Below are 22,083 nucleotides of genomic sequence, written 5' to 3'. Positions count from 1 at the left end.
ATAATTTTTTAAAAATCATGGCAAAAAAAGAAAGAAAATGCAGGCTCTGAAATCAGACAGATCTGGATTTGAGTCCTGCCTTGGGCACTCAGTCATGTGACACCACTTCCTTGGCTGTGGAATAGCAATAAGAGCACTACCTACCTAACAGGCGCTTCACCCCTGAGTCAGCCTTAAGGACCATCCACCCTGTCCTCCCCAAGCCTCCAGAATCAGTCTCCTGGTTAGACCCTTATTTATGAACCTCTACTTCCACCCTAGGGAGGGTCTCCAGCACCAGTCTTCCCTTTCTACTTTCTCCCTACAAGTTCTCTGGTTCATTTAGGTTATTACCATCCCATTGGACAGACAACAATGATCATAACACCTGGGCTTGACTGAGGCAGGGAGGGCTGAGGGGTGATCTGAGGTAGAATTGGGGCTTCCACTACGCACTCCTGCATTCAAGTGGGGTAAGTGAGCTGGGTTTGCCTGATACTGGCAAGTCTATATTCCCTCCTTCCCTCCTTCTCTTGTCTGTTCATCTTTGGATGAGAGCTATGGATCAGTGATTGCTTGAGTCTTCTCACAGGTCTGAGAAGCTGTGAGCATCCTCTGTAATTGGCGTGGGAAGGGACGTTAAAAGTTATTGAGCGCCCCCCTGAGGCATCTTCTCTAAGTGCCTGTCCAATTTCTAGGGCTCAAAGGCAGTGGTTCTCAACCCAGCGGACATTTGTGGCTCTCACAACTGTGGGAAGGGTGCTACTGGCATCTAGTGGGTAGCTACCAGGGATGCTCTAAACATCCTACAATGCACAAGACAGCGCTCTATAATAAAGAATTATGTGATCCAAAATGCCAATAGTATTGCAGATGAAAAACTCTGCTTTAAGAACAAGGAACATCCTGCCCAGGTGACCAGGCCATTCTGTCTTTGGGCAGCTCTGATTAGAAGTAGGAAACTATCCCCAGTTCTCCCCCTCTCTCTCGCTTACCCTGTTAATTAATCTCCAGGTCCTACCGATTCTAACCCAAATTATTTCTCTAATGCACTTTTTCTCACCCTCCATCTCAAGTCTGGGTTATTTCAAAATACCCTTCCCGCCCACCTTTTTGGCTTCCAGTCAAGCCTCCTCTGCCCTGCACCACTTCCACCACCTTGTTCAAAATTCTTCAGTGGCATTTCTTAACCTAGAGCAGAGGGGTGCCACTGAGGCATTGCTGCCTACCGGGAGATGTTTTGAAAATTTATCGGATATTTTTGGTTGTCACAATGACTTTGGGTACCATGGCTGGGTGGAGACCAGACATGCTAGACACCTTGAAATTCACAGAACTTCCCCAAGCAACCAGGACTTTCAGATGTCCCACCTGACCTTCACGCAGGCGAAAAACATGCTTACAATTATGCGACAGTAGAACCAGTTTGCACAAAACACAAAGTGTTGGCTGTTGTTTTTTTTACATTAAAAAAATAGCACAGGGAACTATATTCGATATCTTATAATAACCTATAAATGGAAAAGAAGCTGAAAAAGAATATTTATCACTTTGCTATACATCTGAAACTAGCACAACATTGTAAATTAACTTTACTTCATTTAAAAAATGGTTTTAAAAAAATGTACCTGCTTTTTATTTTCACGAAGCTGCCTCTGATATTTCTCAGAGGGCTCTATCTTAAGTTAAAAGCATGGTATATCGTGGGAGTTGTTTGGACTTCTTCATAACATTTAAAATCACAAAGCATTTTTCACAAATTTAAACATTCTGGTGTTCCTCTGTAAATTCATGCTTTATTCTGTGCTTCTGGAATAGAATGGATTCCTATTTTTTTATTTCTCTTAAATTAAAAATGTATTCAGTATAATAGGTAAAGTGATCTGACTGTCCCTTTGAGTCTTGCAGTGGAGTCAGATGGAGCTGTTACATTTTGGATTATCCATCATTTTAATCATAAATTGCTTCTATTTCTCTTTTATAATAGAGTTAGAGCACTGTATTGATTTTTTTAAAAAATTATGTGTGTAGGTAGGTAACACTAACTATGAATTTCATTTCCATTTTCAGTAAAAGGAATATTACAAAATATTTGTTATAAAAACAGAGAATGGGGCTTCCCTGGTGGTGCAGTGGTTAAGAATCTGCCTGCCAATGCAGGAGACACGGGTTTGAGCCCTGGTCTGGGAAGATCCCACATGCCACAGAGCAACTAAGCCCATGAGCCACGATTACTGAGCCTCTGCTCTAGAGCCTGTGAGCCACAACTACTGAGCCTGTGTGCTACAGCTACTGATGCCCACTCACCTAGAGCCCGTGCTCCGCAACAAGAGAAGCCACCGCAATGAGAAGCCCGCGCACCGCAACAAAGAATAGCCCCCACTCACTACAACTAGAGGAAGCCTGCGTGCAGCAACGAAGACCCAACGCAGTCAAAAATAAATTAATTAAATAAATTTTAAAATGCTCAATTAAAAATTAAAATTAAAAACATAAAAACGGGATGATATCTGAAGATGATGACAACTGATGTTATCTTTGAAAATTACTGACCTTACAGAATCCTTTGAATGACATCAAAGGGCGGGTATAATGTCTTCATAGCATTATATGAGCCTCACTGCCCATCTCCCTCCTTCAAATCTTGCTTAATACTCAGGCAAGAATCTGATGGTTCCTTAAGCATGACATGTTTTTTCACACCTCAATGTTAGATACTGTTGTCTTGGCCTGGAATGCTCTCTCATACCCACTTATGCTGTGTAGGACCACCCACTCATTCTTCAAGACCCAGCTCATACGCTACCATCTGGATTTCTCCATGTAAAATTAGGTGGTCCTTACCTCATTGCACATTGTAGAAAATTAGTAATATTAATAATAGCAGCTACAATTTACTGAACACAGCTGTGCGTGGCACTGTTGTTAACATTTCACAGGTACGAGCTCACAGCAATCTATGAAACGTAAACTCTTATTGCCCCATTTTGCAGATGGGAATGCTAAGGTTTTGAGAAGTTAGGGAATTTGTCCAAGTTCTCAGGATCGGTAAGTGGGGGAGCCAGCTTGATGACTCCTAAGCTTGAATCCTTAATACCTCTACCTCTATGTACCTCCACTGTATGAAACATCACGTTGTGTTATTATCTGAGTGGGTTTATCCCATTATTGGGGTGCACGTCATAGAGGGCAGGACTGAGTTTTTGATTCCTGAACCCCTAGAGGCTGACACCTCCAGAGTGGAGTCATCTTAACACAGAAGTAAGTCAAAGCCCAAATCGCTTATAGTAAAAAAATTACCCTTGAGAATTGTATTAGTTTCCAATTGCTGCTGTAACAAATTACCACAAACTTAGTGGCTTCAAACAGCACAAGTTCATCATCTTACAGTTCTGGAAGTCAGAAGTTCTCAATGGGTCTTACTGCACTAAAGTCAAGGTGAGAGTAGGGCTCACTTCCTTCTGCATGCTCTAGAGGAGAATCCATTAATTTGCTTTTTCTAGCTTCTAGAAGTCACCTGCATTCCTTGGCTTGTGGCCCCATTACCCCATTATCAAAGCCGGCAACATCAGGCCAAATCCTTCTCACACTCTTATCTCTCTGGTTCTCTCATCTAATCTCCTCTTCCACTTTTAGGGTCCCTAGTGATTGCATTAGTCCTACTCAGATAAGCTCCCTATTTAAAGGGAAGCTGACTAGCAACCTTAATTACATCTGCAAATGTAATTGTCCTTTGTCATATAGCGTAACACATTCACAGGCTCTGGGGATTAGGATGTAAACATCTTTGAGGGGGACATGATTCTACCCACCACAGGAATCCCTTAAATTGCCCAAGGAAGTGCAATATACTGAGAAATACCTTAAGATACTGGTTCAAAACATGGATTCTGGAGCAAGATTATTAGCCTTCAAATCCCAACTCTACCACTTGAACTGTGTTACCTTAGGCAAGTTAGTTAACTTCTCTGTGCCTCAATTTTGCCAGCTGTAAGATGGTATGATAGCAACAGTGCCCACTTCGCAGGTTTATAAACACTTAGGATGATGCCTGGCATGTAGTAAGTACTATATAAGTGTTTATTAAATATATGCATTTTTATGGGCGTATCCAGCAGTGAAACAAGATTGTTATTGACTCACTGAGCCTCTGACAAAATTACTGGCTTGACTTTCACCCAGCAGTGAGGTACCTGGGGAACAGAGACTGACGCACGTGTCTTGTTTTTCTCTCACTCCCAGGTATGTGGAAGAGGGTGGTGAAACATCTGTATTACTTAAAATTGTGTATTCTTCTTTGTATTTTGCCAAGCGAGTGGTTGGATTGGTAAACATTAACTGTAGATTTGACGTGACTTCCTTGTAAATGTTTGCTGAGTGAGTGGGTGGATGCATCTGCCTTCCCGAGGTTGTCTCCTCCACGTGTGTCCTCTTGCTTGGATGTCCCAAGGAGGCAGCCACGGAGAGGGTGAGAAGAGTGGCACCAGGTCCTGGCATCTGACATGCATTTGCCCTTCCACAGGGGTGAGAGAGTTCATTCAGGACCATGGAGAGCAGCCCCAGCAGCCCTCAGCCCACGCGGCCAGATCCCCTGGAGGCATTTCCCCAGAGGACTCTGGAACCAGGTGACATCGCAGTGCTGGTTCTGTACTTCCTCTTTGTCCTGGCCGTTGGACTATGGGTAAGCCAGGTCAGGGGGAGGGAAAGTGGCTGGGGTGGGGTGAGAGACTAGCTCAAGGTCACACAGTAATCAGAACTTTTATTATTTTTATTTCTGGCCGTGCCACATGGCATGCGGGTTCTTAGTTCCCCGACCAGGGATCGAACCCGTGCCTCCTATAGTGGAAGCGCAGAATCCTAGCCACTGGACCGCCAGGGAATTTCCTAATCAGAACTTTAATATTTAAAGAATGCGTTGAGTATCAACTGTGTGTCAAGTACCTTGTTAGGCACTTTCATTCATGTTATCTCATGTAATTTGCACAGGTCGCTATGAAGAAGGTACTATTGCTATACCCCATTTTATAGATAAGAAAACCGAGGCTCAAAGAATTTAAGTTCCTTATTCTGTTAGTAAGTTAGGAGAACTGGGGTTAGAATCCATATCCTTCACTTTGAAGCCCATGCTCTTTAAAAAGTAGTTTTGTTTTTTTAAAGGCAGTGAAATAAAAACAACTTAAAATGACACACAATGAAAAGTCTTACTACTACCCTTCCCTCCACAGGCAACCACTGTTATTAACTTTTTAGTACATTAGTGTATTCTTCCAGAGTTTCTTTAGGTAAATCCAAGCAAATATTAATGTGTATATTTCCCTCATTCTTAAATAGAAGGTAGCTTATTATACATACCGTTTTTTACTTTGATATGTTTCACTGATCAGTGTCTCCTGGATATCTTTTCATATCAGTATATGGACGCTTCTGCATCTTCTTAAAAGTTGACCAGTACTAACACACCATTGTAAAGCAATTATACTCCAATAAAGGTGTTGAAAACAAAAGTTGCCCGGTATTCCATAGACGATCATACCGCAATTTATTTAACCTGTTTCTTGCTGAGGGTCATTTGGATTGTTCCCCATCTCTCAACACTAAAATTTGTGCTGTAATAGACAAGTCTTGGGCACATTATTTTGGATGTATATACAACTATAATGTAGGATAAATTCCCCGTACTGGAATCGTCAGGTTAAAGGATGTATGTATTTGTAATTGTGATAGCTTGTGTCAGATTGCCCTCCTTAGGCTTAGTGCCAATCTGCACAAGATCATTAAATGTATGAAAGTCACATGATCACATCCACAGCAACACTGCATTGTCAAACTTTTTCATTTTTGCCAAACTGACAGGGAAACACAATATCTCAATGTACTATCATATAATCAGTGAGGCTAAAATAAACATCCTTACATATGTTTAAGAACCACTTGTTTCCTTTAAGTGAAGTATGGTTTCATTTTTTTTTTCCATTTTCATTAAGTTCTTGCTCTTATTCTTATCAATTTCTAGGAACGCTTTACATATTAAAGAGACAGTAACTTTGGGATCAAGGATAGTGCAGAGGAGGTGCTGCTATCTGATTTTCAGGTCAAATGACTTGAAAACTGTAGCCTACTGAGGTGTCCCCACTTCCGTTTGACTATTTGTAGATCATTTCTCTACTCTTACCCCTTAGCTTTCCCTGCTCCAGATCAATCAGGGGATAAAAGTACTGGCCATCCCAAAGACCATGGATCTGATTGAGATGGGTGAGATGTTGTTAAGGGTCAGGGCTTTTAGTTATCTATTTATTTATTTATTTATTGTCGCGCTGCACGGCTTGCGGGATCTTAGTTCCCTGACCAGGGATCGAACCCGGGGCCCGGCAGTGAAAGTGCCGAGTCCTAACCACTGGACCACCAGGGAATTCCCAAGAGTCAGGGCTTTTGATTCAGACAGGTTTGAGATCAGGATTAGGTGTAGGGGTAGAGTTAGGGTGAGGGTTAGAGTTCCTGGGAATCTATATTTTCACAAGAGAATTGGGAGACTCTGATGTATTACTAGTTTTTGAAGTCATGGATTTAGAAGATCCCTTTTAGCACGAGGAGTTCTTTACTCTTGGAAAATACTTCCTGTGTCAGGGTTCAGCAGGAATGAGCCATAGTGTCTGTTTTCTATAGTAAGATCATTTGCAGGGATGAAAAGATATCATTTCATGTCATCTCCCATCCAGTAAGACTCCTCTCACCAACACCTGCACCCAGAGGCTGGGAGAAGTTAAACCACTTATCACAAATAGCTACTTAGTGGTTAAAATGTCTCTGTTAAAGCACCTTTAATGCCAGGAAGCTCACTCCTAAAGAGCTCTGAAATCAGGCTGACCTAGGTTTGAGTTCCCAGCCTTCTGCTCTGTAGAAATATGGTACTACATACATGACTTTACTTCCAAGCCACAGTTTCTTCATCTGTTAAACTGGCCTGATGACACCAACCTCATAGGACTTGGTGAGGATTAAAATGAGATGATGCCTCAAAATGCCTAGTCTAGTGTCTGTCACATAGTACTGATGCTCAATAAATGATATCCATTGTGAGCTATCTATAGCTCATTGTGGCTTGTCTATACAAGCCGTGAGTCTAAAACTCAAATGCCTAGGGGGATCTCGTGGGTTATTATACATCTGCGAGGCAGGGAGTGGTAAGGGCTGTGTTGACCTGAAGAGTTTATGTCTCCTCTAAGGGCATTCAGATGAAAATCTTCTTAAAAACCATGGGTCAAACAAAATATATTTGATCTAAAAAATAAACAAACTAGTGAATATAACAAAAAAGAAGTAGAATCACAGATATAGAGAACAAACTAGTGGTTACCAGTGGGGCGAGGGAAGGGCGGGAGGAACAATACAGGGGTAGGGTGTTAAGAGGTACAAACTATTATGCATAAAATAAGCTACAAGAATATATTGTACAGGGCTTCCCCGGTGGCACAGTGGTTAAGAATCCGCCTGCCAATGCAGAGGATATGGGTTCGAGCCCCGCTCTGGGAAGATCACACTTGCTGCGGAACAACTAAGCCTGTGTGCCACAACTACTGAGCCTGCGCTCTAGAGACCGCGAGCCACAACTGCTGAAGCCCGCGCGCCTAGAGCCTGTGCTCTGCAACAAGATAAGCCACTCAGTGAGAAGCCCACACACCGCAATGAAGAATAGCCCCCGCTCGCTGCAACTAGAGAAAAGCCCACGTGCAGCAACAAAGACCCAATGCAGCCAAAAAAATTAATAAATTAATTATTAATAAAAAAGAATATATTGTACAATAGAGGGATATAGCCAATATTTTATAACAACTAAAATGGAGTATAATCTTTAAAAATTTTGAATCACCATATTGTATAGCTGTAAATTATGTAATATCACACATCAACTATACTTTATTTTTTTAATTAATTATTTATTTATATTTATTTTGGCTGCGGGGTCTTCATTGCGGCAGGTGGGATCTTTTAGTTGCAGAATGCAAGCGGGATCTAGTTCCCTGACCAGGGATTGAACCCTGGCCCCCTGCATTGGGAGCGCAGTCTTACTCACTGGACTATCAGGGAAGTCATTTTTTTTTTAAAGGACCTCAGAGTTTTGTACTTTTTAAATATTTCTAGTTTTTATTTTTTGGACGAGCCACGGGGCATGTGGAATCTTAGTTCCCTGACCTGGGATCAAACCCGTGCCCCCTGCAGTGGAATCATGGAGTCTTAACCTCTGGACTGCCAGGGGAGTCCCTCCATCTTTTTTTTAATTATAGTTGAGGGACTTCCCTGGCGGTCCAGCGATTAGGACTGTGCTTTCACTGCCGAGGGTCCGGGTTCGACCCCTGGTTGGGGAACTAAGATCCCACAAACCACGTGGCAAAAAAAAAAAAAAAAGTGAAGTAAGATATTTCAGGCAAACAATGTCCATGGGAAGTATCGCTCAGGGACTCCTGCAAAAAAACCAAAAACAAACAAAAACCCAGAAACAAATAAACAAAAAAACCCAAAATAAATTTGAGTCTGGCCTGCTGGACTCCCGGGTTATAATCTGTGGCCTAGACCATTTGGGGAGGTGTCTGATTGCTAACATTGCCCTCACCCACCCCTCTTCTTTGTTTCAGTCCACAGTGAAGACCAAAAGAGACACGGTGAAAGGCTATTTTCTAGCTGGAGGGGACATGGTGTGGTGGCCAGTAAGTAGTCTTTGGTTCAATTAAAATTACTTCTCAAAGACTCTTCAAGTGTTGCTATTCTGTCTAACCTTTGCTCGCTCAGGACTCTCTGGTTCCATGTTGTCTGGAAGTCACAGTCTAGACTAGAGAAGGCTTAGCTTCAACTCAAATTTGTTTGAACAAAAAGAATTCATCAGCTCACCTAAGGGAAAAACTGAGGGTTGGTCTGGTTTCAGGTACAGCAGAGTATAGGGGCCCAAGTGCTAAGTAGGACCTGGTTTCTCCCTCTGTTTATCCTATCTATCTATCTATCTATCACCTATCTATCATTTATCTATCCATTATTTATCTATCATCTATCTATTTCTACCTGCTTCTCTTCTTCTGGATGGGTGCTATTCCCAAACAGGCACAACTTCATGTCAACAAGATGGCGGCCACTGCTCCAGACCTTTCATCCTCTCAAGTTCCAGCCTAGCAAGGGAAGAGCACCTGCCTCCATGGCAGTATCCCTGGAAAATATCCCATCTTTGATTGTGTCCCTTGCCCATCTCTGTGCCAATCACCGTGACCAAGGTAGTTTGATGTGCTAACTGGGTCACACACTCAGTGCCTAAGCTGTGGGGCATGGAGCCTGCTCTGAGGCATATGTGATGAGAAATGAGAGGGGCTAGACTCTGAAGGAAAACTGGAGAGCATGACCGGGACAAGGTGGAATGGGTGTTGAGAACATAAATAACAAACACAACAGCCCAATTAGTATTTTCTTTTCAAGGGTAGCTAAAGGCATTACGAAATACACACACGCACACACATGTGCACAGACAACATACACATGCACACAGACCTCTGCTTCCTGGGCCCTGAGTAGGGGATCAGGACTAATAATTTTATTCTTGATCTCCTAATATAAGTGTTAAATCTTTGAACTAAAAAGAGAGAAGACATCTCCCGTTTGCAGGGAGTCCAAAAGATGTAGGATGTAAGGTGCAGAGATAACAGGTATATAAGTTTCTGGTCCATGAGATGTCTAAAGACAATGACCAGTGTCCTCAAAAGATACCAAAAATGAGCTCTGGATTATATATTCAACGAATTCATTTAAAAAATTCCCTGAGGAATATGTCCAGCAGTGTGCCAAACACAGCAGACATTAGTGAGCTCGTCTTCAACCTCAAGGAGCTTGTAATCTAGTGCAGTGTTTCCCAAAATATAAGTAATATGTGCCCCATGATTTTTCAGTTGTGCACAGACAGAGCATTAAATAACATCAGATTACTTAGTGAGAACATTATTCCCTTTCCTATTCTCTGTTAATCCTCCTGGTTACATAAAAGAAACAGTCAAAGTTTGGTACTAATAGGGTTTTACCAACCTTCCAGCACTGGCTAATCTCTGTGTTTAAAAGAGAATGCAGGGGCTTCCCTGGTGGCACAGTGGTTGAGAATCCGCCTGCCAATGCAGGGGACACGGGTTCGATCCCTGGTCTGGGAAGATCCCACATGGCGCGGAGCAACTAAGCCCGTGTGCCACAACTACTGAGCCTGCGCTCTAGAGTCCGTGAGCCACAACTACTGAGCCCACGTGCTGCAACTACTGAAGCCCACGTGCCTAGAGCCCGTGCTCCACAACGAGAGAAGCCACTGCAACGAGAAGCCCCCTCACTGCAACAAAGAGTAGCCCCAGCTCACCACAACTAGAGAAAGCCTGTGTGCAGCAACAAAGACCCAACGCAGCCAAAAATAACTAAATAAAATAAAATAAAAATAAAAGAGAATGCAAGCCTCAGGCTAAGTGAATTTGGTCGTCCAGAGAACCTAGCTAGAATTTAATAATTTTTTTTTCATTTTCATTTTATTTGTATGGTTCTCTTCTATGTAGAGCAAGTGATACTGATTTTCTACTAAAGGCTGTGGATATATATATATATATATATATATATATATATATATATGCATGTACTATTATATTACTAATATATTGTATTAATATCTAATACATTGACTAAATAATATGTGATTCATGTATAAGAGTTAAAGAAGAAGTCAATATAAGATAAAATATTAAGTAAATAGCAGTGCAGGTGCAGTGAACTTAGAGAAGGCTACAAAGGAAATATTCAGTGACAGTTTTAAGAAATCCTGCTCTAGTGGTCTCTATGAGGAGTGATGCTGAGTTCCTAAAATTCAGTAGCAATACAGCAGCCCACCTAAGTATGCCTGCTTTCGTATGTCACTTCTGGGACCATTTCTGTGCTCATACTCCTTGGATGACCCTTCCCCAGGTCAAGAAGCAAAGGGAAATTTTGGAGCTTTTTTTGCTTTCTTCACCTAAGGAGAATGATGTCCATGTGAAGGAGATGTGGTTAAGAGTATGGGCTTTGGCTTGATAAAATGTTAACATCTATAGAAAACCAATACTAGTTCTGATAGGAATTGGTTATAGAGGTTTATGTGGTCTCTCACAGCCTTGGCCCACCTAAACACTGTCCGGGGGCAGGTGCCTTTGTGCATATCCCATCATTTCATTTCAAGTAGCAGATGTCTGTCGCTGGTAAACAGAGTCTGATAGCACTAAACATTTGGATCACATTATGAACTGCTCTAGTCCACAAAGCAACCTTCTGATTATAGTTTGGCTTCTCACGTAGCTTATCTACATGGAGAGGCTAGACAATTTGAATATCTGGTTGCACACCCGGTTGTAAGTCTCACTGGAAATCAATTAGCTTACTGCTTTTATGTGTAAATCTTAGGAGTTTTGTTAATCCAGGTCTGTCCCTGATGAATAAATCCATTTTCTCTGTAATTACTAAGTGAAAAAAAAAAAGAGAGAGAGAGAGAGAGAATAGGCTCTGGAGCATGTGCATTAGTTAGCTGGTGTTGCCTAACAAACCACCTACACGTTTAGCAGCTTAAAACAGCTACAGTGTATTATTTCTAACGATTGCGTGTTTTGAGTGGGTGGTTCCTCCCCCGCTCTTTAGAGTCACTCATGGAGCTGCGTCTAGCTGGTGGCTGGGAAGGGCTGGAAGTCCAGGATGGCCTCATCACAGATCTGGAGCTCCGGCAGGAGCTAGACTGGCTAGAAGGCAAGGACTTCACTCTCTCTCTATGCCTCTCATCATCTAATGGCCCGGCCCAAGGTTTTTTACAAGGCGTCTGATTCCAAGGGCAAAGATGAAAGCTGCCGAGCTGTTGTGTGTTGGCCTGGAAGTCACACAGTGTCACTTTCACCACATTCTATTGATCAAAATAAGCCACAGGCCAGCGCAGATTCTTTATGGGAAGAGTGGAAAATCAGAGGAGCCTGCAGAGTGGGGTCACTGGGAGTGGCAGAATAAAGATCTTTGAAATCTCCTCCTGCATAAAAGCCATGAGAACAGTGGCAACATTGTCAAAATCAACATTTTCGGAACTCGGGAAATTGACCTAATGCTAGTATCCATCCAGGGAGCTTTAATTCAAGAAAAACAGCTGAATCTCAGTAAGAACAGGAAGTTTTGTGGGGTTTTACCTGGCTCTGTTCTCATTCCCTTCTCTTCAGCTCTGCAGTAGTCTTGAAGGCCACTGGTTAGAACAGGATTGGATCTCTTTCAAAGTCCCATTCTCATATTATTGTCAGGTTTTTACCCATCTTGCAGCTCCCTGGAAAGCTTCCCTTGCACAACTTGTCTTTACTTGATCTGACTCAGTGATGATCTAGTGTGAGCAGCCCTTTACCCAGAGGCATTAGTTTAAAAAAAATCAGTGGCAATTGTTTGACATTGTAGCCGCCTGAGCTATAGCAATAAGGGAATTAAAATGGCGCACTAGATGGTATCTATTTAACATAAATAGTAATACTCCCTAAACTGAACTGCAGACTCAACGCCATTCCTATCAAAATTCCAGCTGCATCCCCCCCTCTTTTCTTGCAGAAATTGACAGGCCAATCCTAAAATTCAGATGGAAATGCAAGGGACCCAGAAGAGCCAAAACAATTTTGAAAAGGAAGAAAAAAGTTGGAGTACTTATACTTCCCGATTTCAAAACTTACTACAAAGCTACAGTAATCAGGAGAGTGTGATACTGGTATAAGGACAGATCAATTGAATAGAATCAGATGAAAACCAGCGACCAGAAAGTCAATGGGAGGCACAACATTCCTCTCACAGATAGCTCCCTCTCTGTCTCTTTCTCCCTCCTTCCCTCACCTATCTCTATCTCTGTCTCCATCTCGCTCTGTCCTCTCTTGATCTGCCTTTCTCTGCAAGTCTACCTCATTCTCCTCTCTCTCAGCAGAGTGGCAGTGATGAGTGCATAGCTGAACATGCTACTCACCTCCCCCATCTCCTTGCTACACACACACCTCCCTGGGTTATACACCCCCAGTCTAAGGGACCAGCAAATATGATTTCCCAGTTCCAGATTCCCAGGAGAGAGAATGTAATTGGCCCAGCTTGGGCCAGGTGCCCAGGCCTGTCTCATGCAATCAACTGAGACCAGGGATTGTGGTCATCAATTACCGTCTTGGCCACTTAGATTTCTACTAGAAGGAGGGCTCTCTTCTTTGCTAAGTTAGAAGCAGAGCTGGGGAATAACACAGGCTTCGTGATTCTCATCCTGAAGCACTTTCTACAACACCTGTCATCCTCCTTCCCCCCCAGGGATGCTGCATACAGTTGTTCAAGTTGTGCACTGCACAACACTAGAGGGGACACAGTTCACATCTTAGGCATCATAGGTATGTGTATTTGTTATGCCAGTTTTCTAAAGGTGGAAGTAAAATAGTCTTAGGGAAGAAGAGGCTTCTAATTTCTAAAAAGTTGCTTAGATGGGCTAGGGATGGCCTGCTTTCTCCACTTCTCCTTTTGTCTTGGTCTCTTTGGTGAATGGGAAGAACTGGTGGTGGGAAGAAGCTACACCAGACCTTGGCTCCAAGATCTGATCTATCATCTCCCCACAGGTGGGTGCATCCTTGTTTGCCAGCAATGTTGGAAGTGGACATTTCATTGGCCTGGCAGGATCAGGTGCTGCTGCGGGCCTTTCTGTAACTGCTTATGAATTTAATGTACGTATGTTACCAGGGCATGGACAGCCCACCCTCTACACAGTAGGTAGATCCTGGGGAGCAGTTGTATGCATGCTCTGCTCTTTTAAAAATAGAGTGGTGCTTTATGAAAAAGCAGACAGGAATCATCAAGGGCACCCCTAGTTAACAAAAATCAGTTTGATCTGCAAGTTCCAGGCCTCCCTGTGTTTGCTTGATGGGAGCCCATAAGGCAAATACATGTGTGAAGAAGGCTCAGAGTCTCTCCCACGTCGATGCAGAAGATAGAAGGTTTTGTGGGACTGGAGGGTGTTTCTGTATATTAGATATCAATTGCCCATCACAAAACTTTGTGGTTCAGTGGTTCTTGATCCTTTTGCCACCCCACAGATACCCAAGAGATAAGACACACTCTTCTATGTAGCAGGATAATTTTCACTTAGTGGGAAGGGATGCACTTATTAATAGTGATCTTCATTTTCATAATGACTCACATTTTTTAAGCACTTACTCTGTGCCACAGACTTAAATACACCACATACATCATCATATTACAGGATTCAATTACAGACTAGAACCAGACTGCCTGGGTTCACATCTGGGCTCTAAAACTTATAAGCTGTGTGACCTTGGGCAAGTTACTAGATCTCTCTGAGCCTCATGTATAAAACAGAGATAATGATGATACCTGCCATACCGAGTCATTGAGAGGATTAAAGGAATTCATGCGTATAAAGTGTGCACAGGAATGCCTGGTGTATCGTAAGTGCTCAGTAAGCATCATCTCACCGATTTCCTTCCAACAACCCAGTGGGGGCAGTTATTCCCATTTCACAGGTGAGAAAAGTGAGTCTCAGAGACCTGTATAAACTCTTCCAGCCTCACCAGCGACTCATCAGAGTGGCCTGCCTGAACTCACAGGCTTGATTTAACCCCAGCCCAAGGAGGGGAGGGAAGACAAGGGGACGAAGGGGGACACTCAAGGTTTAGGACACACAGCACTGGGGGCCACAAAGAGCTTCTAGTTCCATTCTGCCCTACTTCATCCCTGTGTCCTATTTAAACACGAAAATGTGACAGCCCAGGGAGGGTGAGCTACTCAGTAAGTAAGAGATGGAAGCAGAGGCAGATGAGGCCGGGTTCCCTCTGGACACGGGGAAATCCACGCTGGCATCACAGTGTGGGCGGGAGCTGAATCCTGATTCCGCTTTTCCCCGGCAGGGCTTATTTTCCGTGCTGATGTTGGCCTGGATCTTCCTCCCTATCTACATCGCTGGTCAGGTGAGTCTGAGGGGGGTTGAGGTGCTATGGAACAGGAAGACCCTTTGGGAGGGTCAGCTTTGCATTCCCTCCCTCCCACCAGCATCCTTCCCTCCCTCCTGCCTGTGGACATCCATTATACCAGCGGTCCCCAAACTTTTTTTTAAAAAATTAATTAATTAATTTATTTTTGGCTGCATTGGGTCTTGGATGCTGCGCACGGGCTTTTCCCCAGCTGCGGCGAGCGGGGGCCACTCTCCGTTGCAGTGCGTTTGGCATCAGGGACTGGTTTCGCGGAAGGCAATTTTTCCACGGGAAGGGGGCATGGTGGGGATGGTGCAGGCCGTAACGTGAGCGATGATTCAGGAGGTAATGCGAGCGATGGGGAGCCATGGGGAGCGGCAGATGAAGCCACGCTGGCCCGCCCGCTGCTCACCTCCTGCTGTGCGGCCCGGTTCCTAATGGGCCTTGGACCGGCACTGGTCTGCGGCCCGGGGGTTGGGGGCCTCTGCGTTAGTCCCTCAGAGGTCCCAGCATTAGCGTGGGATGATGCACAGCTGAGACAATTAGGAACCCTGTCCTTAGCATTTCCCACCTAGTGATGGACATCAAAGATACATGGGGGGCAGGGGCTTTCAGAAGCTGGAAGAAACGTAGGCTCAAAAAAATTTTTTTAATGCCAAGACACAAATGTAAAAATCACAGTCTTTTCTAAATGTTTAAGCCACAACATATTACTGCTTTTAACATACACACACACACACACACACGTGCTCACGCGCGATTCAGTGATTTTTTTTCTTCCTTTGTACCCAAAACCATAATAATTGAGTTATTTCTGGCTGATGTGATATGTCAAAATTTTTGTTACAAAATAATGCTGCTTTAGACTTTTTGAAAAATAAAGTAGTTAAAAAAATCACTTCTAGGGACTTCCCTGGCAGTCCAGTGGTTAAGACTCCATGCTTCCAAAGTAGTTAAAAAAATCACTTCTAGGGACTTCCCTGGTAGGCCAGTGGTTAAGACTGCATGCTTCCAATACAGGGGGCGCAAGTTTGATCCCTGGTGGGGGAACTAGGATCCCACATTCTGTGCAGTGCAGCCAAAAAATAAAATATAAAAATAAACTTAAAAATCACCTGTGATCTTACTGACAGCTTTCTGTCATTCATACCATCTAGACTTAATTCTATTTTAGACATTCTACTACACAGGGCAAGATATCATACAATATCATAGTGTTATTCATCAAGCAATAACTGATTTTAACTTTTTATTATAGAAATTTAAAAAAATACACAAAGTATAAAGAACTACTTAATGATCAGAGAAATCATTGAAAAAAAAAATCACTCCTTACCAGAAGTAGTGCAATCTTATGCAAAGGGCAGTGATGTAGGGGTAAATAACCTCACTTGGAGATAATACTGAGTCTAAAAGCACGATTTTTGGTGACTGGGGGCCTGGGTCTGCCCATACCCACCTGTGATTAGCTTCCACATAGACAAAATCTCTGGGATAGAACAACACTGACTGGAACTGAGGATCTCTGGGCCAAAGCATCAGCAGATATTTCTTGAGCACCTAGTATAGGAAAGAGTAAAGGATGGTGGAGATGTAGGTTAATTCATAGGTAGGGTGGCCAGATGTTCTCAGCTGATGGTTTCCATTTTCTCTGGGAAGTAGAAGGCAGTGTCATTTGCTGAATGAGGAAGGAATTTGTGTGATCAAAGGTGAATAAGAGGCATGAAGATTTGAAACGACTTCTATAGTTTGTAATAGAAAAACCTGTGGACAACCCCAGTATCGCTCATTAGGGGACTGGGCATCTGTACTGTGGATATCATGCTGTGAAAAGGGCTGAAATTGACAGAGTTGTGCTGCTGTGAAAGGATCTCCAAGCTCTGTTGTTCAATAAAAAATTCCTGTGACTCTAGACATTCTTTGGGCAACATTTTATTCAGAGAGAAGATTAAGCCCATATTAGACAATAAATGCCAGAGTGCTGAAAAAAGCTAAAAAGCTACCCAATCTATTTTTATTGGGCAATAAAATAAACACAGAGAAAATTGGTACACAAATGTGCAGCTTAACAAACTACTGTAAAATGAACACCCAGATCAAGACACAAAACAGGGACTTCCCTGGTGGTCCAGTGGTTAAGAAAGACTCCCTGCTTCCACTGCAGGGGGCCCGGGTTCAATCCCAGGTCAGGGAAGTTCCACATGCTGCATGGGGCGTCCAAAAAAAAAAAAAAAGACACAAAATATAACACTCCCCCACGTGCCTTTAGCAGATCACAGATGCCTTCCTTTCACAGTGACTTTCACTGGACTCACTTCTTTACTTTTCTTCACAGTTTTAATTGGGCATACCTAAACAAGATGGTTTAATTGTACTTTTCTGGAATGAAATATACATGGAATTGGGGGGGTTACATTCTTTCCTTGCCTGTAGCTGGTGTGTTAATTTCCATTGCTATGTAGTATTCTGTAGTATGACTATACCCCAATATATTTGTCTATTCTTTTTTTCGTGGGCATTTAGGTTGTTCCTAATGTTGGCCTATGATAGACAACCATGCTGTGAACATTTTTATACATGTCCCGATGCACATAAACAAGGTTGCTCCTAATGTTAGCCTATGATGGACAATGCTGCTGTGAACACCTTTTTTTTTTTTTTTTTTTTTTTGCGGTACGCGGGCCTCTCACTGTTGTGGCCTCTCCCGTTGCGGAGCACAGGCTCCAGACGCGCAGGCTCAGCAGCCATGGCTCACGGGCCCAGCCGCTCCGCGGCATGTGGGATCTTCCCAGAGGGGGCACGAACACGTGTCCCCTGCATCGGCAGGCGGACTCTCAACCACTGCGCCACCAGGGAAGCCCGAAGGTGGATTCTTAACCACTGGATCACCAGGGAAGTCCCTCTCACTGTTCTTTCCACTGAAAATTCTGTTTATATATTTTCTGGCCATTTGGACTTTCTCTTTAGGGAAGTAACTTGTCTAGGACTTTTGCCAACCTTTCTATTATGTTATACAGCTTCTTCTTATTGATAGAAGCTCTTTATACATTCTGGAAACAAGCCCTTAGGGTGATTATATGTGTTGCAAATATCTTTTCCCCACTTATTCTGTGGTTTGCCTTTTAACTCTCTTAATGGTGTTTTTTGATGAACAGATCTTAGATGTTTTAAAAAGTTATTTTATTCAAGTATAGTTGATTTACAATGTTGTGTTAATTTCTGCTGTACAGCAAAGTGATTCAGTTATACATATATATACATTCTTTTTCATATTCTTTTCCATTATGGTGTATCACAGGATATTGAATAGAGTTCCCTGTGCTATACAGTAGGACCATGTTGTTTATCCATTCTATATATATAATAGTTTGCACCTGCTAATCCCAAATTCCCGATCCATCCCTCCTCCACCCCCCACCCCCTTGGCAACCGCAAGTCTGTTCTCTATGTCTGTGAGTCTATTTCTGTTTCGTAGATGAGTTCATTTGTGTCATATTTTAGATTCCACATATAAGTGATATTGTATAGTATTTGTCTTTCTTCTCTTTCTCCATTCATCTGTTGATGGACATTTAGGTTGTTTCCATGTTTTGGCTATTGTGAATAGTGCTGCTGTGAACTTGGGGTGCATGTATCTTTTTGGTTTTGTTTTGTTTTAATATTTATTTATTTACTTGGCTGTGTCGGGTCTTCGTCGCAGCATGTAGGATCTTTCGTTGTGGCGCGTGAGCTTCTCTCTAGTTGTGGTGCATGCACTCTAGAGCACACGGGTTCAGTACTTGCGGTGCACGGGCTTAGCTGCCCCATGGTATGGGGGATCTTAGTTCCCTGACCAGGGGGTCTAACCTGCATCCCCTGCATTGGAAGGCAGATTCTTAACCACTGGACCACCAGGGAAGTCCCCATGTATCTTTTTGAATTAGAGTTTTGTCCGGATATACACCCAGGAGTGGGATTGCTGGATCACGTGGCAACTCCATTTTTAGTTTTTTAAGGACCCTCCATACTGTTTTCCATAGTGGCTACACCAACTTACATTCCAACCAACAGTGTAGGAGGGTTCCCTTTAACAGATCTGAGTTTTAATGTAGTTCCATTTATCATTTTTCCTTAATTACTATCTTTTATGTCTTATTAAAAAATATTTCCTACTCTAAAGTCATAAAGATATTCTCCTATATTACCTTCTAGAACTTTTCACATTTAAGTCAATTATCCACCTAGAAGTAATTTTTGTCTACCATATTTTGAGAATAGGATAACGCCAATATGACCCATCAAGAAAATTACAGACCAGTTTTACTTATGAATATGGAAAATGACCTCTACACTTTAGGGGCCCACCCTACTCTCTAACCACCAGTTTACTCCTGTCAGTTCATTCATTTATTTGTTCACTGAAGAAGCATTTATTGAGCTGAATGCCAACTGCATTCCAGGCACTGGTCTAACAGTTCCTCATCCTTACCAGGCTCTCTACTTCCCCAGCCCTTTACAGTGCTTTCCCCTCTTGCTGGAAAGTTTTCCTTTTCCTTTGTGATTCGGTTAACTCCTATCATCTATCCAAATCCTACTTCAAGCAACTATTCCTCCAGGAAGCCCTTTCTAACCTCTCTGATTAGGTGAAGTCTCCTCCTTCATTGTGTTTGCCACAGTTGCCGTTTTGCATTTGCTTCTGTGATTATTAAATTAATACGCCTCTCCCATTAGACTGTGTGTTTTTCCCATTATACTTTCTCAACATCAGCAGTAGTAACATTTGGGGCAGGATAATTCTTTGTTGTGTGTTTTTATACGTGTGTGAGGGGTAGTCTGTTCATTGTAGGATGTTTGCAACATCCCCGATCTCTATCCACTAGATGCCAATAGCACCCCCCAAACTGTGGCAGCTGCAGTGTCTCCCGACATTGCCAAATGTTCCCTGGGGAGGTATGACATCTCTTCCTTCCATTGAGAGCCACTGCACTAGACTGTGTGTCTCTCCCATTAGATTGTAAGCTCCAGGAGGGCAAGAACTATCTCTGTTTTCTCCCAGTGTCTAGAACAGTGCCTGATACATAGTAGGTATTTGAAAAATATTTGTTGAAATTACTCAGTAGCAGGGTCCATGATTTCAGAAGGAAGTGAAATGAAGGATGAGCTGACACCCAAAAGAAGAGGCACCAGTTAGGGACTGAAAGTCTTGGTCAGGTCCCAAAGCCGGGGTGATCAGAGTGAGCAAACGGAAGGGTTGCACTGATGAAAATTTGGGGTATCGGAGGTGAATGGGGTCCTGGAGATGATGAGGTTTGGATGTTGGCCAGAGAAATGGGTTGCTGGAGTGGAAATGCCCATCTGTTGGGGTTAAACAAAGACACTGTACAAGATGTCCCAGTGGGTGCTCGTCACTGTCCTTGAAGCTGCTTCCAGACTCGGGGAAAGTCTAGAAAGAGGGGAAGACGGTGAAGGAGCTGAATTCTCATTGGCTGCTGGACAGTGTTCCCGGGAGGCTTGGGGTGGGCGGAAGTTGCTATGGCCGGATGGCATGGGTTTCCGAGGAAGAGGGAGGGGTTTTACATGAGGACTGAGTGTGGCTGTCTGGACGTGATTCAAGGGAGAGTAAGAGAGATGCTGAAGTTCCCTCACTGCCCTGCACCCCCAGGAGATGAGGAACCACAAGACCAAGGCACTTGGGCGGTCCTCTCTCAGGGCAGTCGTCATTGGCTGCATTTATTTCCTGTTAGCACTCACCCAGCAACACTCAGAGGGTGGTTCCTGTGTTAACAGTCATTCACCTCTCTGTCTCTGTCTCTCTCATCCTCGCTTGCTGGCAAATTGCCTTCTTAGCTACTTGACGACAAACAGCCTAGGTTCTGCCTCCCGTCTGTCAGCTAGCTTCACGTTTCTCCCCAGAGTTTGATTTCTAGATACCAGTACTGCTCGCCTTCTGATGACTTTCATGCCTCCTTCCTTTCTTAGCTCATTAGAAACTTCCTGCGTGTAGCAGGCTGTGCGGCTCTCTAGATCGTAATGGAGGTCAACTGATGATAAAACTGTCGGTTCTGGGCTTCCCTGGTGGCGCAGTGGTTGAGAGTCCGCCTGCTGATTCAGGGGACACGTGTTCGTGCCCCGGTCCGGGAAGATCCCACATGCCGCGGGGCGGCTGGGCCCGTGAGCCGTGGCCGCTGAGCCTGCGCGTCCGGAGCCTGTGCTCCGCAGCAGGAGAGGCCACAGCGGTGAGAGGACCGCGTACCGCAAAAAAACCCCAAAAAACCTGTCAGCCAATGATAAGAGTCTTGCTCCCCAACGAAACCAGCTGGTGGTTGTCATTCACAGACGAGATAGTGAATCCTCTCGAGGAGCATCTTCCTTGGTCCACTTATCTGAATGGGCTGAAGCTCTCATGCACTCTCTCTAATTAGCTTTCATACCATCACCACGAGTGTGTCCGTTCAATATGGTTTGATTGAATCTTTCCGTGTGTTATTCCCTGATAGAGTGTCAGAGCTCAGTGCAATGTGCTTCTGGAAAATCCCTGCTGTGTTTGCCTTGCAGCAAATCAGAGGGCTGAGGCAAGCCACTCATGAGGGTCAGAATCCCGAATTGCCCTTTTGGGGAGAGGGGGAGGAAAGAGAGGCTTCTTTTTTTTTTTTTTTAATTTTAAGGTGTCTATTTATTCCTAGAGTTCAATTTTTTTGGCCAATATTTTATTATGAAAAAAATTTCCAACCTACATCAGTGTTGAAATAATTTGACACTGGACACTCTTATAGTCTTGAATACTGTACCCAGATTCTACTATTAACAACTTACCTTTTTTTTTTTTTTTTTTTTGCGGTACACGGGCCTCTCACTGTTGTGGCCTCTTCCGTTGCGGAGCACAGGCTCCAGACGCGCAGGCTCAGCAGCCATGGCTCACGGGCCCAGCTGCTCTGTGGCATGTGGGATCTTCCCGGACTGGGGCATGAACCCGTGTCCCCTGCATCGGCAGGCGGACTCTCAACCACTGTGCCACCAGGGAAGCCCCAACAACTTACCATTCTTGAATCAAGTCTGGCTATCCAGTCTCTCCCAGTCTCCACTCCCAGCTTCTTCTACCTTCACAATCTGACCTTGGGATGGATGGTTT

At 43.6% G+C, this 22,083-nt stretch overlaps 1 protein-coding gene and 1 non-coding gene across 5 annotated transcripts in view; one reads left to right on the top strand and one right to left on the bottom strand.

Annotated features, from left to right (window-relative positions):
* The window catches only part of SLC5A11 (solute carrier family 5 member 11), a 52,323-nt gene that overhangs the window by 5,792 nt on the left and 24,448 nt on the right, over positions 1-22,083 (top strand). For 2 of the 4 annotated variants that reach the window (XM_067706347.1, XM_067706345.1), the window contains exons 2-5: positions 4,502-4,660; positions 8,610-8,681; positions 13,608-13,712; positions 14,913-14,972. In XM_067706347.1, coding sequence (XP_067562448.1) covers positions 4,526-4,660; positions 8,610-8,681; positions 13,608-13,712; positions 14,913-14,972 — 372 coding nt within the window. In that variant the 5' untranslated portion in view covers positions 4,502-4,525. Of the gene's footprint in view, positions 1-4,501; positions 4,661-8,609; positions 8,682-13,607; positions 13,713-14,912; positions 14,973-22,083 lie in introns of those variants that run through there. The other 2 variants (XM_067706346.1, XM_067706348.1) reach the window with 2 other exon arrangements.
* Positions 6,317-6,388, bottom strand: TRNAE-UUC (transfer RNA glutamic acid (anticodon UUC)). The gene has a single exon. It is a non-coding gene; the product is annotated as a tRNA-Glu (tRNA).

Source organism: Pseudorca crassidens, chromosome 15, assembly GCF_039906515.1.
Source record: "Pseudorca crassidens isolate mPseCra1 chromosome 15, mPseCra1.hap1, whole genome shotgun sequence".
In the NCBI taxonomy this organism is placed as follows: Eukaryota; Metazoa; Chordata; class Mammalia; order Artiodactyla; family Delphinidae; genus Pseudorca; species Pseudorca crassidens.
The sequence above is the reverse complement of the archived record's forward strand: the minus strand, read 5'-3'. Positions and strand labels throughout refer to the sequence as shown.